Source organism: Syngnathus acus, chromosome 20, assembly GCF_901709675.1.
Source record: "Syngnathus acus chromosome 20, fSynAcu1.2, whole genome shotgun sequence".
In the NCBI taxonomy this organism is placed as follows: domain Eukaryota; kingdom Metazoa; phylum Chordata; class Actinopteri; order Syngnathiformes; family Syngnathidae; genus Syngnathus; species Syngnathus acus.
Window position 1 is genome coordinate 7,299,095 of NC_051104.1, and position 18,536 is coordinate 7,317,630.

At 41.2% G+C, this 18,536-nt stretch overlaps 1 protein-coding gene across 1 annotated transcript in view; it reads right to left on the bottom strand.

The window, feature by feature from the left end:
* The window catches only part of ctnnd2a (catenin (cadherin-associated protein), delta 2a), a 124,277-nt gene that overhangs the window by 91,371 nt on the left and 14,370 nt on the right, over positions 1-18,536 (bottom strand). Inside the window, 1 exon segment of the mRNA XM_037279440.1 lies at positions 15,554-15,684. Coding sequence (XP_037135335.1) covers positions 15,554-15,682 — 129 coding nt within the window. The 5' untranslated portion in view covers positions 15,683-15,684.

Here is an 18,536-nt window from a genome sequence, read left to right on the forward strand (position 1 = left end):
AGCTTTGTTGCAAGCCGGAAAATTATATACTCTTCATTTTCCAGGTTTTATGAGACAATTGGAGGCAATAATAAGACATGATTTGTTTATTGGTAAGCCTATAATGCAAATGTGGATACATTGTTTGTTTGTAGTCTGCTGGCCTATTGTATAGTCTTGAGGGCCATCATGTCAAGTACTATCCAATTTAATAATTGTATGTAATACATCTTTGAGTCTTTACCTAATGGACTGACTCGTTACAGCAAGTCATATCCTTTGTCTTCAGACAGCATGATACATTAGCAAAAAAAGATGCAAAAGGTATTTGGCTGTCTGACACCACATATCGATTACAGTAAATGAAAGGTTTATGCGGCCACAGAAAGAGCAGTCATGCAAAAAAGAACGCGTCTGTCCATCGCTAAAAACGATAGTAAGGGCTTTCCAAGGTCAAAACTCTTCAGATGGATGATCGATTCAATGGAATTGTGTTTTGAAAGGCACTAGAAAGCCCTACAGTGGATTAAGAGGGAATCGATCAGGCTCGATCGCTCCTGGTCTATTACGGGGGGGGGCGTTCACGTGCAGATGTACAGCGGCGTTCCACGGCAGCGTTACGGTTCATGCTCCCCGAGTATGGATTTGGCCGTAGACAAAATGTCATTTGGAAAATGTCATCGCCTAAATGCCATTGCGCCTCAGTATTTGTCCAATTTTGAGTGTGTGCGTGTGTGTCCGTGTACGTGCGCGCTCATACTCAGATATGCTATCATAGCTGCGCCCAGTAATACATCCAGTCAGCATGTGTCAGTTCTGTAAAAAGTCAAAAAAATGGGGGAGGTGTGGTATACGCATATCAGAGGTTGCACCTTCTTTTTTTGGGTGGGTAAGACTTACGGAGAGTATATCTTTTCTCATTATATTCGATAAAACCCAAGGTTGGGATCAGGAATACTTGAGCACTTCAAATTGTTATTCATGATTCACGGTGTATGATGTATTCATTCGGCAAGAGCGCTGGTGGCCCGCGGATGAGAAATAGAGCTGCACTTTTAAATTTTTCAGATCAGCTGGGGAAATCGACTTGAGTAAAAGTGAATATGTAAACACCTGTCTTAACATTTACTGGCAATGCACCTTTGAGGTTTGTGGACTTGGCTTTGCTTGAAGTGCCCTGACAGTGTGTGCTGCATCTGAGTTGTCCTGAAATATAAAGTACCCTGAACGTAGCAGGGTCGATCGAATAAATGGTCCAGCTCTCCTCTATCCCGCCGCATGATGCGACAAGACCCTAGGGAGGCCCCAAAGGTCATCCATCCATGAGCCATCACAAGCACTCGTTTTGATAGATTAGCTACATGCAAGTCATTCATGCAACCAAGTGGAGGCAAACACTTTGGTATACAAATCTAAAGGCTCTCTAGTCAATGAAGCAGTCCAGGCTACAAATCTGCAGTTGGAGGTTGCTTGAAGCCTGTCGTTGACATCCCTCCAGTAAAAAAGCAGCACTTGACCAATTCTTTGGTGAAAAGATTCAAAGAGAGAAGCAAACATTTCAGGAATTGCGTTCTTAAGGCGGAGAAGGTGAGAAAGGAGAAAATACACAGACAAAAACAGACACACGGTTATTCGTTTTGAAAAGACAAGGTCACTGACTATGAAGGCTTAACGTTGACGGTGTGAGTGAATGTATCTTTAGAATTCTCAAAGTAACCACGTGCTTGAGATGTGCTTTGACCTCGGACTAAAATGCCAGTTGCAAGCATATTCTGTATATTTTAAACTTCTTCATGTTTGCAGTGTCAGACGTAACTGTCCAGGGCATGTGTTTCTGAGTCTTTACGCGTGTGTTCGAGACATTACGTAGGGGCCGCAAGCCTAAACGGGAGCGACAGCCATGACAACGATAGAATCACAGACAGGCCCTTCGGCGCAGCTTTCTATGATCGGTAAAGGGCTTAACAAGCATCTCTGGCAGCTTCTTTCTCTACAGTTCATTCACACTATTTAAATAAACCATTCACAATTCAAAACAGGACCTTTTGTGTGTGTGTGTGTGTGTGTGTGGCCCATTCACCATAAAGAGAATCAACACAGAAGTAAATGCAAACTGCATCTTTAGCGTCAAGAAAAAGCCGATTTGAGGTAATTATCCAGATGTCAAGAGAGAAGAAAAAAAAAAGAAAGATTAGATTCAATGATGGTATCAAGTGTGACGCATTATGGCATTAAATGCTCATTATAGTTATCAGATAAATGTCTCATGAACACGCGTTTCCTAGTATGAGAAGGGAAAAACAAATCCATGTTTGTTTTTTTAGTAAACTTACGAGTGACCACTACAATATGAAGCAGTTCTTCTAAAAATTCGCTAGAAAATATGGGGTGAATTCCCCGAATAAATATTTTTCAAGATTGAAACTCGGGCTGCATATTTAATGTCAATATTGTCAATAATGTCGATATTTAGACCAACGGAGAATTGATTTCTATAGTCCGCAAGTAAACAAGCCTGCACCAGCACCACCATATGTTGCGCAACTGTTGATGATATCTCCGCCCTTTGAACGGCACGTCTCATTTGCAGGTTGTATCCACAAACAGAGATACGTATAATCTCCAAAGGCAAACAGAAAGCTGGCGACTGTGCAGTAATTGGCAACACAGAGGCTGTCGCCGAATGGAAGACGAACACTGTGGCCATGTTATCTCATTAGAGAGAGCCAGAGAGAGAAAGAGGGAAAGAGAGAGAAAAACTGATGAGAGGCTTGGAAGAGAAAAGCCAGAGGAGAGAGGCTGGATCTAAACTGGGGGAGGGGTAGAGAGATAAGCTAATGCCGAAAAAATCTGCATGCAAATTAAAGGCAAACAAACAATCTCACACGATCACACGATGCGTATGCATGATGGAAGTACCGCATGACATTGTTCATTTGACTTTATCATACATGTTTATCATTTTTTCTATTAAAAATATATATTGAAAAAAAAAATCACAGAAAAGCCTGATATCTGACGTACTTTAAGTGAAAGCATGACTGGATATTGACAGTCATATTAAATCCAATTCTAGACACTTTGCTAACCCCACCCTAAAGCACATTGCAATATTATACATTGTTATCCAAATGGCTGACATATTTGAAAATCCCAAGACTTTAACTCATTTTAAAAGCAACTGACAGTCTGGAGGGGGAAAAAAGTATTTGGTACATCTAAAAGTTATCCAGTTTAAGACCAGTGTACAAAATTAATATGGAACAGTAGCAACACAAATTAGGAATAATCTTGAAACTAAAATTTATATTTGCAGAAAAAAGTAGCTGCAAGAAATATCTTTGTGTGTGTGGTTTTTTTTTTTGTTTTTTAATTTATTCATTTTACTCCTGGGCTTTCCTTTCAGTAGTGAAGTACAATTTTCTTACGCTAAATCAAACGTAACAGGTTAAGCACAGTCAAGGTTTGCCAACTAATCTGCGCTGGCCATGGAAACAGCTTTGCCTCAGTTATGTGGTAAATGAAAATGATAGAATAAAAATAAATTATATAACAATCATTTTTTATTGTTATTATTTTTTTAACATATACCACACATCAATAACATACACTAACTCTGGGTTCAACATGTCAAAGATTAATTTACCCAGTTGAAAAGTAGTTTCCTACTATTGAAAATTTGCATCTGTCAAAGACTGCTGTTGCTTTTGCTATACTGTATGTGCCTCCAGTGTATCCTCGCCTGCCGTATATCTGGCAGATGAGCGTGTGTGCGTGTATGTGTGTGTACGTGTGCATGCTTGCAAATAAGAGGTTCTTAACTGTCAAGTCTGCTCCCCCCCCCTCTTGGCAATGCATCGTTAGGTAAAAACATGACTCTGGGCTCCCCTCATACGGTGGGTGATGACAGCTGGGGGGGAAAGACTGTGGGGGGCTCAGAGAGCCGTGCATTCCATGAATTGGAAGACAGCAGTGGGGGGTTATGTCGGGATGCAGGGAAGCCAAGAAGAGGAAATTGCAATATTATTTCTATCTCCGTAAATGCATTTTTTTTTTTAGATATATATCTTGTATTGAGTCTGATTTGATGGTGCAAGTTTGCGCATGCTAGCAGAATGAAAAAGAGCAACTCAATTTCAATGACAGTTGGTGTTGTTTAATCTGTTTTTCCAACTACAGTGCAGCCATAAAGCGTCACACTGAGCATTGTTTATGTGCTTAATGTTACTGGGCAAGCTTCATAATGAGTCAGTCAGCTTTTAAAAGTCTTTTGCTGCCTCATTTGAACCTGCAGGAGTATCCTACAGTCGCTGTAATGTGCACCGCTGCCAAGGAGGACAAAAATTCTCGCCGTGTCTCGTTTTTGGAAAGGCACCAAGGACTGACTCAGTTGTCGCTCTGCCAAGAATCACTGCTGTCACCGACGATGAGGACCACAACTAAACTATCTCGCGCCGCTAAATGTCACAAAAATAACGATGCAAGGCATTCACCATCTGAATTGAAGATATAGTAGGAGCACTAGTTGTGGCACAGACTAGTCAACTAGTCAACTTTACAACTCCACAATTATGTTTAAAGCGTGACGTCGAATAGTTGGTCATTGTGTTTTTAGCTTTCTTGAGGGGGTGGCAGAGCCATTTACAGCAAGAGATGTGTACAGTGAGTGAAATGAATCACCCTATTTGATTTATTCTATTTTTAAACATGCAGACGTTTGAAAATGAAAGAGAGCAAGGGAAGAGGAAAAAAAGAAAAAAAAGCAAGACTCCATCAGGATTTCTAAGAGTTTTCCCGTGTTGCCAAAGTGGAAGGAGAGCGGGAAATTATTCCACCGCACACAAAGTGGGTGATTATTTGCAAACACCGCCAATTCCCACCATGCAAAACGTGCTACTGTGGTGGGCTCAGAATGAGGGAAGGTTTCCCCCTTTGGCCGAGTTGTGCAAACATTACCTGGCTGTCCCAGTGGCACAACGAAAATGAAGTTATTTATGTCTTTTCTGGCCGGAAATACTGGATGCTCTTGTGTTCTGCGTAGGACCTCAGTTCATCCGGGATCGCTCCATTAAAGCAGACAAATTGTGGAAATAGACTTTCGGATTGCTTGTACACAGATAGTTGGGTCTCTTGAATCTCTGCCCACACATCAAGTGTGAAATTAAACAACCAAAGTCAATCTTTTGTTATGTGTCTATTTCCAAAAATGTGTCGGTGAGCAATCTGCACAATTTCCGAATTTACATAATAATTGCCTCTCACAATGAGTTTCTCCGACCATGACTGGGCAGCCGAGCTTTTAGATCAGCCATTGTCGAACGATGGTTGGAGTCTGGTACCGTACGACACGGAATCACTTTCAAAAGGTAAGCAGAGCTGCACATATTAGCATTTAATAACAGACATTGAGTGAAGAGGAAGGCTAGGTGCTGAGGGACGGGTCACAAGGTGTAAGTGAGGGGCAGCATACAAAGAATGTCCCCTAGATTTGTCATGTGACACCTTCCCTCAGACTCAGCAGTTTGAAATGCTGAGCTCGCATCCGCTTCTACGCAGGCACACGGACACAAACTGACCAGGCCATAAAATGTACATGATACGTTTAGCAATTGAGTCAAAAAGCCACATTTTCAATTGCATCAACAAGCTCGCTCGTCCCCGGGTACCTGCAGGGCAGGCAGAAGCAAACTGGCAGAAGCTGAGACACACGCAGGCTGCAATCACAACAAATGTGATGTTAACCACATGTGTTTCTGTTGTTAATCTAGCTCGGGGTGGTCTAAGCATGCAAAGCAGCATTTATTACCGCCCCTCTTTCCTTAAACGTACATATTAAATACTTGTTTCTTTTTTTGTGGGAAAAATAACAAGGGGAGCAGAAATATGCCAGTAAGAACAAAACCAAAAAAAAGAATCCATGGCAAGTGAGAGACCGTAACATCACCAAAAAATTGTCAACACATGACTTTTTGTGATATGTGCAGCTTGTTTTATGGCTTCTCATATGTCGGGGGACTGGCTGTTGGTCATTACGGTATTATCGATCAGCGCTGTCAAAAGATTAGGGGAAAATTACGGCTGGAAAATGTGCTGCCTGGCGTGTGAAAGGTTGCTCTCAGCTTCAGGTCATGGGTACTCCAACACGATAAATGCCCAGTCCAAAATACGGAAAAATACAAAATGTCAAACCACGACGAGCCCTGAAAACCTTACATCCAATTTTCTGTCGAAAAAGCTCAAACTTTCCACGTGGTGGTTTCAATCCTGGGACAGCTCAAGCAAGTGTTTTGGACACTGACAATCTGCTAATTGTCAAATTGCTTGCTTTTGTAGTTTACAAACTATAATTGATGCAATAGATATGATACACGTAAATGATGAATAAATGGATAATCAGAGGCTTGGCTATGATTAGCGCCACTTATGCTTTTTGCACTTCCTGATCCCATGTTAGGTGCTGCAAAGAGCATCCATTTAGGATGTTGTTATCTAGTTGTTGGCTGAGCAGAAAGCACTCTAGCGTTTTGGCATTTGCTCCAAAAAGTCTGGAGAGGGCACGAGGGACAAACATGTGACTGAGCGATAACATGCATACCAACAAATTTGAGTGAATCTGAGCATCCTAAAAAAAAATATATATACATACCGTATTTTCTGGACTATAAGGCGCACCTAAAAACCTAAAATTTTCTCAAAAGCTGACAGTGCGCCTTATAGTCCAGTGCGCCTTATATATGGACCAAATTCTTAAATTTAAACTGGCCCGAAGCATTGTGTGATGAAATCAATCATAAGTGGCCCGCTGAAGACTATGAATCATGAATCAAAAAGACTATGGATCATTATTTTGTGATTATAAAGTAATTTGTTGCGTCTGAAGTTGAAATAAAAAAGATAAAATGGAGAATGATTTGATTTGGATTAAAAATCTGACATGATGCATTAATGGTGCGCCTTATAGTCCGGTGCGCCTTATATAAGGACAAAGTTTTAAAATAGGCCATTCATTGAAGGTGCGCCTTATAGTCCGGTGCGCCTTATAGTCCGGAAAATACGGTATATATAAATATATTTCTGTCACCTCAGTGTCACCTTTCTATGCATCCTTACAGACCATTCTGTGCCCACATTTTCATGCATCCATCCACTCATCTTCTCTTTCACACATAGCGACCGCCCAAACTCTTTTCATATCTCCGGAGGCCTTAGCATGCCTGTGTGTGTGCGCGTGCGTGTGTTTGTGTGTGCGTGCGTGTCTATGAGTGCCCTAAGTGTTCAACAACACTCTGGGGGGAATCATGAGCGATAAAAGTCAGGATTCATTAGGGTGTGACAAGGAAAGTGCGGAAGCGAGGAAGATGACATGCAACAGATCTGCTTTCACACGCACACAGATGTGGGCGGCGTGCGCACCGCATTCGCTCAGCTCCAACTCAGCTGCCTTATACTCAAAGTGAAAGGATAAAAAGACGGAATGAAATGTCAACAAGGCTTTCTGGCTAATATATATTTGACTCAAGTTTAATGGTGAGATGTAAACACAACGCAGTGTCAGAAAGCGCACAGAAAGAAAAAAACAAAAGCGTTAAGATTGTAGCTGGCGTCCTCCACAAATAACTGGCCTGTGTTGCTGACAGAATGCAGAGTGACACATTGTGCTGTCTGCTGATTTACCTTTAGCCTTTTGAGCCCACAGGGTAAACGCTCACTCCTCTATCATCATCTCATCTTCCTCACACTTGCAGAATATCAGGCATTCCCGCTTACCTCAGCCATTGCTAGGGTCTGGATTGGCTTCCTGCTGTATTTAATTGGAAGTCATATTTAGAAAAACTGTATCCATCGATGTTTGATGACATGTCCCCTGTGATTATTTGCAGACCGGTTCAGGATGTTTGGCTGAAGTCAATTTGTACAGGCCCCCAGTTTACCAATGCTATTTTTATTTTGTTGAGTGTGTAAAGGCCTGCCTGCGGCTTTTCAACAATAAAACTTAACAACATAATAATTTAAGATGAGTAAAATGACCTCAGTATTCTTAGTCACATGTGCCACATAAAAGCTTCTGATGGTTCCGCCTTCCCATGCAACCTAAAGAAAAGCAAGTCTCGGCTCACGCGTGCCGGCATGCGTGTGCGTGTTTACAAGCTTCCAACCATGTGGTCAGAAAATGCACCGCTTGCTCTAATTGGGTTTATTGTCCAGTGTGCCGAGGGAATGCCCAGTGAAATTCTTTTAGGGAGTTAATTAACAGAAATGCATCAGTGACAGAGCGCCCATCACAGCTGGCGCATCAGCTGAGCATGTCGAGTGTACGCCGTGTGACTAAAAAGCTCATTCTGCATGATTTGCAAAATGGAGTACAACATGCAAGGGTATATATACAATGTTAGCATCTGCTAACGAGAAGGCACTGACGGGGCAAAATGTGTTTGTCCGTCTGTTGTATGCGTGGCACACCTACGTGGGGATACTAGTTTAGAAAACAACTGTCTTACGATTCAAAATTATGATAGGATGAGTCCTGAGATCCATCAAACGTTCAAATTTGAGGAACAACACTAAACATGATTGATTCGGATCCTGTCGGCGCGTCAGGAGATTTGAGAAGGAACAGAAAGAAGAAATCAATGTAGTTAGGCTGCTTGTTAATGCACAGATGAGGATTTGTATGACCCAAATTATTCGCATGAGCAGCAGGAATCTAGCGATTCCTGATTAGGCGAATCAAGCGTGTTCTACACAATCATAATGTTCATTATTTTATCAATGGCCTGGAATTATTTATGTAATTACTTTGATTATATTTGCTCAGCTTTCATTCCAATGATGAAAAATTGATCCTCAGACAAAAGGAATACATTGTTCTTTGGAATGCGTACGTTTTAGCCATCCATCAATGGGCCTTTTGAGCTTTACTTGCATGCATCATGTACCAGGTGAGATATTTTTGGGCTTACTAACTCATATGAATGTGATGTGTCTCTTATCTGCCATCAGAAAGAAAAAAATAAATCAATGCTCATAGACAAATCCAATATTCCACAAGAAGTTCATGACAAAACAATATGAAATGACATTAATCAACATTGCCTCCAAGCTACTGCTGCTGCTGATGGATTTCCACACAGCGTGAAGATGGGCAAATTTAGCAAAGACACTCACCAGAGCAACCACAAATGTCTTCACGGTAAACAACATCAAACCCAGCTCATTAGCATCGGTTAGATGCGCATCTCCAACTTGACGCAAAGGGGGAGAGGGGAGCAATGCCGTGACGCATTCGCGCTGGTGGTGATGTGTTATAATTCCACTGAGGCAAAAATTCAGTTAGAGAATGAACGATGAGTGAAGGAAGGTGCAACATGGAATCTCAAGCAAGAAAACAAAAACCATGTAGGGAAGGAAAAGATGGAGTGATCTTTTGTTTATTTCCCAGAGAAGCCCAATGACAGAGCCATTCTTCATCAGCCACCGTCTTTGCCGTGAATATGTCAACAGTGGCGGCAAGGCAAGTGTACAGGAGTAATTTATCTATTTAGAATGCCAAAGGGAGAGAAAGCTATGGGCACTATATTATACAGACACAAACAAAAAAACAAAGGCAAGTGATTGAAGACCTAAATTCACTTTGAAACAGGAAAGTACAGTTCAATTACTATTTGCTATTTTAAATCATTTAATTTGTGTGTGCAAAGAGGAATTGGGTTGTTTGCCAAGACAGAATGTTTTCCCTTTTGACATTGAAATCCCAATGCTTGGATGAGAAAGTGAATGAGTCATGCGGAAGCGTACAAAAAAAAAACAAGACAACACAACAGCATCCAAAAGAGAAGTCTGTTTGTACTTTGTCAATGTGTAATCTCCTGCGGAGTACTATTTTAGGAGCTATATAGTTTCTTCCTAAAGTAACTCATTTAATAAACCAATTTTGTAGCAAGGGCTGTATTAATCTCCATTGTCAGCTAATAACCACGCAATTTCACCTGTCTATCAGGAAAAAAATATGAATTATTGAAAACATTACTATTCAATGAAAGAAAAATATGTTATACTAATATAAATACAATCTAAATTAATATAATGATAAATAGAATGATTTAGTATAGCGGTCAAGATTTCCATAAGTGCCCTCTTAAGGGTTCATCTTAAATGGCCAAACCCAAATAAATTGAGGGCAAAGTCTTCTGGAATTGACTACTTTCAGTACTTTTGTATCATTCTCTCAGGAGACAAAAAGAAAAAGATGTTTGTCACAACAAACCCACGTAGACTCTTTAAAATACATTCATTCACCTGCACAACCTAATGAGATCCAGCAAACAAGCTGCATGGAAAATATCAGCTTATTTTGGTTTTGATTGACAGCTTAACTACATCACACTGAGTAATTTCTGAAATGGCGCTTACTCTATTTATAAAACCTCAGCGAGACTTTCTAGTGTCTTTGTTCATAGAAATGCAGCCACACATCCGGGGCGAAATATATTCCCATATTTGAGGCTTACTGTGTATCTGCCCACGTGAGCCATCCATAATTAGTTATCATGCTGCGAAGAAATATGTTTTTGGGGAAAGAAGCGGGTGGAATGGGTAAAAGTATGTCTGCTACAGCTCTTTCCATCATAGTCTTATCAATTTGGTCATTTTGGGATCAAAAGTGAAAATAAGAACTCCTCTATTGAGTAATGTGAGAATGTTTATTCTTTGTTCAGCACTTTAGTGACAACTCAAGAACAAATAAAAGTTAACTCCTATTCTGCTAAAAACAATTTATTGACGATTTTTTTTTTTATTTTATTCAATAAACGTCGGATTCAACACCAGCTAATTTGAGCTACTTTAGAGATAATTGAATTGAGACCGAGTCAACAGCGCCTCTGCTGGATGCAGCCAAGTGGTGCGCAGCATTTTACCAATCATTGCCAAATCCTTCATTATCACTCGATTGATCCCTAGCTGCAGGATCTGCATGAAATCTGCTTTGATTGCCTCATTCTGGCAGCTAACCAACACATGGTTTCATTCCAAAATCTTGCCAGGAGTCCTGTAGTGCAACTTTTTGTTATTCCAATTAGACACGTGATTAGTATTCACCTTTTGACGTGAGACTTTGGCTTTTTTCGGTTGTTGTTACAAAGTTGAGAAGCATGCAGATGCTGTGAGCTGGCATAGAATAGAATAGATCTTTATTGTCATTGTCACACACGTACAACGAAATTTAAAATAGCATTGGCGTTCCCAGGATAGCGCGAGTAGAGGTAGGTGGAGTGATTAGTAGAAGGAGCGCTTGCTTCACATGAGTCATACGTAGCGTTACAGGCCAATGAAACAAAAGCAGGTGGGGGAGCAATGCTAAGCCACTGATAACACTCAGCACGCAGGCACACGTCATGCAGAGTTTCACAATCGCACAACTGTTTCAGATGGACACGCAGTTAGTTTGAATTACGGTGAAAGTAATCACAGGTACACATACAGTATCTCAGGGAGTTGTTTACAAGGAGATATTCCAAGGTCTTTGTGATTAAAACCACCGCAAAGCACTCCTGACACTCCATTACCCAGCATGCCCCGAGTACATATTGATTTCACACCTCATTAGATTTGATGTCTAACAATGTCAAAGTTCATGCGAGTTCTACAGGATCCTGCATCATTCCGCAATGACCAGGCACAAATGTGGGAGGAGACGACCGACACGTAACGGATAAACACATTATTTTGGAGTTTGGGCCTGTTGCGGCATCATTCTTGGAAAGTCGTGCGGTGCTCTTCACCCACTTCTCGCTTGCTTGTGGCGCAAAAAGACAATATATATATGTCACCGTTTTTAACGAAACACTTCAAATGGAGAAACGCTGTCGTGCATGACAACTGTTTTTAAAAAATGTGGTTTTAAGAGAAGACTACGCCGTTCGATAAGTGGAACAACATGCAAAGCTGAACGTGCTGACACTTTAAAGGTGGAATCTTTACCATTGTGGAGTTGTATGCCATGTCATGTTACTACGAGTAGAAAAGGGAGACTCAAACAAAGATGTATGGTACAGTGCCACCTTCAACTTATATTTATAAGAGACTTTTGTTGAATTTTCTTCTTCCTAAGAAAGTTTGTTTGAGAGCTTTTCAGCAGTCTTTCACTGTTTGTATTGGATCATTTATCTTTGTTGCAACAGAAATGTGCACAAACAGAAATGTACTGCGATTCCACTTTCACTGATTGACCTTCAAACAGTAATTGGCAAGATTCGTTCATTTGGACTTGGACAGCTGTGGACTGGATGGCTTCCACCAGCTTTTTTTCTTCACACTCTTGCTGGCTTTCTCAGCCCACTTTAATTTACCTTCCAAATCTCCTCTTCCTAAGTTCCCCATCATTCTCCTTTTTATTGCTCTACAGATAACAATTTGACTTTTCTCACCTACAAACACAAGACGGGATTTTTTTTTGGGACGGGTGTCGTGTCCTTTTATACGGCAGTGGTACAAAGTATATCTGTGTCATTTCTGCGCAGTTTCCCCACACAGAAAAATAAAATGAAAAATCTTTGCTCAAGTAGCTGCCAAGACATGGGTGGAAAAACTGCGAGGGCGGTGTTATTTAGATCATCTTGACTGTGACATAACAAGGCCCAACATGTAATGGGCTTTTCTGACTTTAGGCTGCACGTACATGAATACAAAAAGCTTTGGATCTTTAAAGAAAAAAAATATTCCCCTCAATATTCCGATTCATCCACAATGATTTATCCAATATGTTGCACTGATGCAAGGTACAAGTTAAGGTCAAGGAAAATGGAAGAAAGAAATGGTGATTTTAAATATGCACAAAGTATAAGTGCATCAATTTATGTGGGGGAATTTCCATTAAACTTTCATTCCCAGCTCGTTTAGATAGGAGCGCATTCCTTTTTCACCGAGCAGGGGGATGTGAAAAGATATTGCTGTGACACACCTCGCGTGAAAAATCATTACAAGTCACCTTGGCAGCTTTTTGTGTTGTTTAAAAGCCACTCAGTCGACACCTGGGCTACTTCCCCGGAGGTAGAATAGCGCCCGCCGTTTATCAGTGTATCCTGTGTCCTGAAGGCCAAGGGAACAAAATTGTGAGGAAGAAAGCTCCTTTATTGCAAGCAGGACAGATTTGACTTCCTGTGCGCAGTGTAAGCGGGATATTGATATTTCTAGTGTGAAGTGTACTGTAGATAAGTTCAAAATACGCATTGCCTGCCTGCCTGCCACAGGAATGCCTACTCCACAATAGTAATAGTACAAAGGCTGAACTTCTTTCTCCGTGCCATGGAGACTTCAAGGTTATGCTAACCGACTCTGTATAGTCAACACAAGGAGCATGTTAAAAAGAAACGTTTTCCTTTGAAAGGCCAAACGTCAACAATAAACAGTCGAGAGTTTGGAATGTATTCGCTTGAACAAGACCTTGCTTCTGTCACATATACAAACGCCATCAGTGGAGAACCTTTGATGGTGGATTATGCAGACTTTCAGCTCACATGCAACAAGCTTAGCAAGGAAATGAACCCATGTGTAGTTTAATCACATGAGTCATTTTGCAGAGAATACCAAAGACAAGATGCAGTTGCATAAAATATACTACAGTGGCAAGTCAAACACAACTGGAAATGCAAATCAGGCGTTCCAGGGTCAAACTGTGGCCATCATATGTAATTACGTCCAAATGAGGTGCACTCCTTGTCTGCAACCATCAAGTCTGCTGTTTCAAGGAAACCAAGCAAATTTATGGGAGGTTGGGCTACATTCAGGCAGAGCTCCACAATGGCACAACCAATGGCAGCATCGTTCAGCTCAAAAGAGAAGACGACTTCAGAACATTATGTACTATTTAACAATGACGATAAGCTTCAAAGAGACGGCTCGAAGATCGACATTTAGTGAGTGACGAGGTCAACTTATTATTGGTAAGGTTGGTCGCTCTATTTGAAAAAAGTATCATGAAATTAGCACTGAATTGACTACTCACAATAAGAAATGTACAACCTTGGGGGACATTTTGAGGTAAATAATCCAGCTAAGGCGTTTCTTGTGTCCTTTGGTGTCTTTGATGCTCATGACATGGACCCATTCCAATGCACCAGATTACCCTGGTTGTAATTAATCATTGTTTATTCCTTGACTGTCATTACCTTTGGAGTACGCAACAATAAATTCGAAGGTCATACTGACCTTGTTAGCCAACATACTTTATTCTGAGTAAATCGATGCCATCGATGCTGAAAGTAACAAATAAAGTACGTTGTAATCCAACTTACTTTACACAGTTTCCTTTCCATTCAAACCTTAACTTCAACAAAAAATCTACGCAGCAATACTGTCAGCATGTTGGCAGCGGTGAGTCTGCTGAAGTTCTCCTGAGGCAACCTGAGAGATGATGCAATGTCCTGCAAAGCATCTCAAGAAACTCAAAACGGTTCCACATGAAGCGGTACGGGAAAATGTTAATGCTGGACATTTTAGCTGCAAATTTACACGTCGGAGAATATGCCAATTAAAAGTCAGACTAATTTCTTGTTGGCGGAACTGACTCACAGTCGACCCCTAGAAAGTTAGCCCGCCCTGGCTAACGAAATCGTCCATTAAATTATCGCAGCTATAAAAAAGCTGCTGTTAAGCAGTGTTAAGCTCCTGTTACCTGCAACCCTGATGAGGATCAAGTGAATAGAAAATAGATAGATGCACCATCAGATGATTATTCCCTCAGGAAATGTATGGAAATGGTCATCCCTAATATGTACATCAAACAATTTATGATAAGCGCCCTTTTTCCAAAGCAAATTGGCTATTCCATCATTGTTTAATTAAAATAAAAACATATTTATTGCTTCTGAAGTTAGTTGCACTGCATATGCCAACTACTGAAAGAGCACTCAGACGCACAATGAATGAGTCCAAAGCGAATCACCAATCACCCAATGCAATTAGTGCGAAAGCAATGTTTTTGTTTTTCAGGGTGCAACTTGGGATCGTCAAATGCCTTTGCTTCGCCGCTGTGTCTGAGAATTTTGATTTTTGCTTAAATGAGATGGAAAAAAAAAAACACTTGCACGCACACGCGCACACACACTTCCCCTGTCACCCCCCACCTAGCCTTGCCTCTTGTCATGTTCCAGCTAAAGAAAAGGGAGCACGTCGAGTAATTGTATAGTTTTTAATGACCATTCCATTTAGGTCTGCTTGGAAAACCGGGTGCTACTCCATCATTTCCATCCATTATACGCTCGCACTCCTTCAGCATCTTTCAATCTTTAAGTTCTTACATACACAGCCGACGGTAACATAATAAACATGATGAAAACCATTAAAGCTTCCTGGAAAGCTGTTTGAAATGTAAGAAGAAAAAGAAAGATTTCTTAAATTATAGCTCAGAGAATTTAATGAGGTAAAAGAGGAGCAATACACAATTAGAGACTGCTGAGAGTTGTTTTAAGCCCTAAAATGTTCTAATTGTGTCAAAGGATTGGTTTGTCAGTTTTCAGTGCACATGTAAAAGCTCCCCCTGAGGCCCATTGTCACGTGTAAGAGGAAATGTCACTACCTGCTCTTTGACTGAGGCCAGGATAGAGGAGGTGGTCTCGGTCTCTGACCGGTCTCCATTGGAGCCTGACATCACCGGGGGAACCATGGCGCCCTTCTCCTGCTCGGCGGGCTGCTCTGGCACGGGCATGGCTGAAATGAAAAGAAAAAAAAAAGAACTTTCAAGGCGAATGTATTTGGACATGTCGTTTACAGCTAGAAGAAATATAATTAGTAAAAGCAATGTTACTGCGTTAGCTTGATTAATGCAATTAAGGTCTCTTAATTATTCTACGCAATGTGTCTGTGTGTGTTTTAATCCATCGTGTTTAAAGTGAAAGTCTAAGCTTTCCTTTCAAAAACAAAAAAATAATGAAACGCAATTATTTCAACAGCGTCATTTCACTACATAGGCATACACAACATTTTTGTCTTTTTTCAAAGTGATGCTATTCTAATCGCCCTGCAACACCAACTCTTACTTCTTGTGTGAATGTCTGTCACCTCACGAGTGCTCCTCGACTTGTTAAAATAAAATGTGTAAATTATCACCATTTTAATGACTTTGACTCGGAATAATCAATGTTACAAAAAAAGAAATACGTATAACTGTTTATCAGCAGGCCTGCATACACACATGATAAAAGATACATATGGTTGATGGCTCCAAATTGAGCTGTCTACCACGTATAGGCCTTCACAGGCAAGACATATTTGACGTGGCGGAGACACTGACGTCTCACAAGTGTGAAATTAAATGTTACCAGAATCATATTTTCTGCAGCCAGCGCCCTCCTTATGTCTCATCCATTCAGACAGCTTACACCAGGCTTCAAATGCAGAATTAATACGAGTTTGACATTTTGCTAGGATGTCTGGCGCATCTTCAACCACGTCATCCAACTGGAGTTTGACACCCTGATGAATTCTGAATTGATATTTTCCAGACTGCAGGCTCATCATTGATTGAACACGGAGGAGGCAAAGTCTATAAGGTGCGCGTGATTGCTACAAATGCTTTACGTCATTATAAATCTAAGCTTCGCTCAAACTTTAACACAAGTAAAGGGATGGTGGGTTAGAAAGTGGAAACAACTGACATTTATATTTCATCTTCTTTAAAAGCTTGCTCGAAATTCTGGGAGAAATGGGAAAGTAGGACAGCAAGTTTTAGAGCAAAGAGACCACAGGGAGTGGACATTGTCAATAGAGCAGAGTAAATAATGAGCCAAGTGGAGTCGCTTTCCTGGGAGACTGACTCATCAGTCCAATTACAATGTCTAATGTTGACATCCAAGTTTGTGCCAACTTTTGTTAGGTCAAAGCTGGGGGCCATGCACATTAACGCTAAGCGTGGCAATGATGATAGCCGTCTTACAATTACTACAACCGTAGCTACAGAAGGCTCAAACAATATTGTCATTCATTTAGTGCGAGAGTACCATTTTAAAATGAAACCCTTACGTGTCCCACTGTGACTACTTTTGATTTAGTGGTCAGACGAATGGGGCAATCTCTCTCTCTGAATGTTCAAACTCTTGTTTCTATGCCAATGAAAGAAGGAAAGCGCAAAGTACTACTTGCCATAGCTGAGGTCTGTGTGGATGGACCTCAACATCCCATCACTTTAATCCAAATTTAAAAACAGCGTCTCCACTAAGACACGATTAATCATTCCACACAATCTACAAAACTCTTACTGAGCAATTACTTAAATAGAAGAGGAAAACGAGCCTTAGTAATGGTTCAGTAGGCAGCCTGACAACAGTCACGCCGGGTGATAGCATCTCCATTGAGGGCAACTAATCCATTAGCATGAAGAGAGACCGTAAACAAGTCAGAAGGTTTGTAAATCAAACGTTGAGTCCATCTATCAGTTAGTTTGCTAGCCAGCGGACAGAGACAGCAGGCCAGGCAGGGTGGCGTCGGTAAATAAAAGATGCTGCTGAGGCAGCCTGCAGATGGATATTTTCACTCTGGCTGACAAACAGCACTTCTGAGCCTGGCATCTCTACTCTATAAAAGCAAATGAGTCACCGCACTTTGGATCCTGAGCAAGCAAGACCCGAATAAAGACAACACTAGAGCAGAGGAGCGTCTCGGAGCCTCCGCTGTTTATTAAACACCTTCGCAAAAAGAAGTGGGAGCTTTACCGACATTGAGTAACAGCGTTTTGAGGCGTGCGGCTCATCAGATCTCCTCGATTATTGCTCGGCTTTATCGCCGTGACACACCGACAACAGATGCAATTACATCCTGTGCAGACAGAGCAAATTCTTCAATTTCAACTCCCTGCAAAACTGTTTACATGAGCTACAATGAGGATCATTATGAAAAGCGATCCTCTATAGAAAACCCTTGTGCACTGACCACTACTGCGCCGAGAAAATTGCAAAGCTGGCGATAATGCCACGAGAACACGTTTCCCATCACGCGTCACAATGCCGTGCTCGCCCAGAATGCTTCACACGGCCACAGCTATTGTCAGCACCTTCTACTGTGGAACACAATGCAACCGGGACCCCATTTTAACGGAGATGGGGACACGTTTAATTGCACTCCGAGATGTATGCTGCTTGTTATTAATCTGAGCTCGGAATGTTTTTTTCTTCTTCTTACTTTTTTGCCCTTATTGCCAACTTAAGCATCCTCAGGAGCTTACACAGCAATCATTTCCAACATATGTCTAATAGCGCTAATGCTCTGAGAATGAGGCCAGGTTCAAAATGAAGCAACCATCATTTTCACTTTCACACCCAATTTTGCCAGCCAATCACTTCAGGTGCCAAAGATTCTTTTTGCTTTTCTCAAATGATCCCCGGACGAATGGCGCATACAAACGTCTCCCGTGATTGATGGCTCTAATTTACCTCCACGCAACGTCTCATATTAAACTCTGAATAATGCATCATTAGGTTTGCGCTCCGCAGAGACGAAGTAGGCGCACAATTGTATGCATGTGTAGGCAAGCACATAATATGCGTGCTCTCCCAAAAGCTATAAAT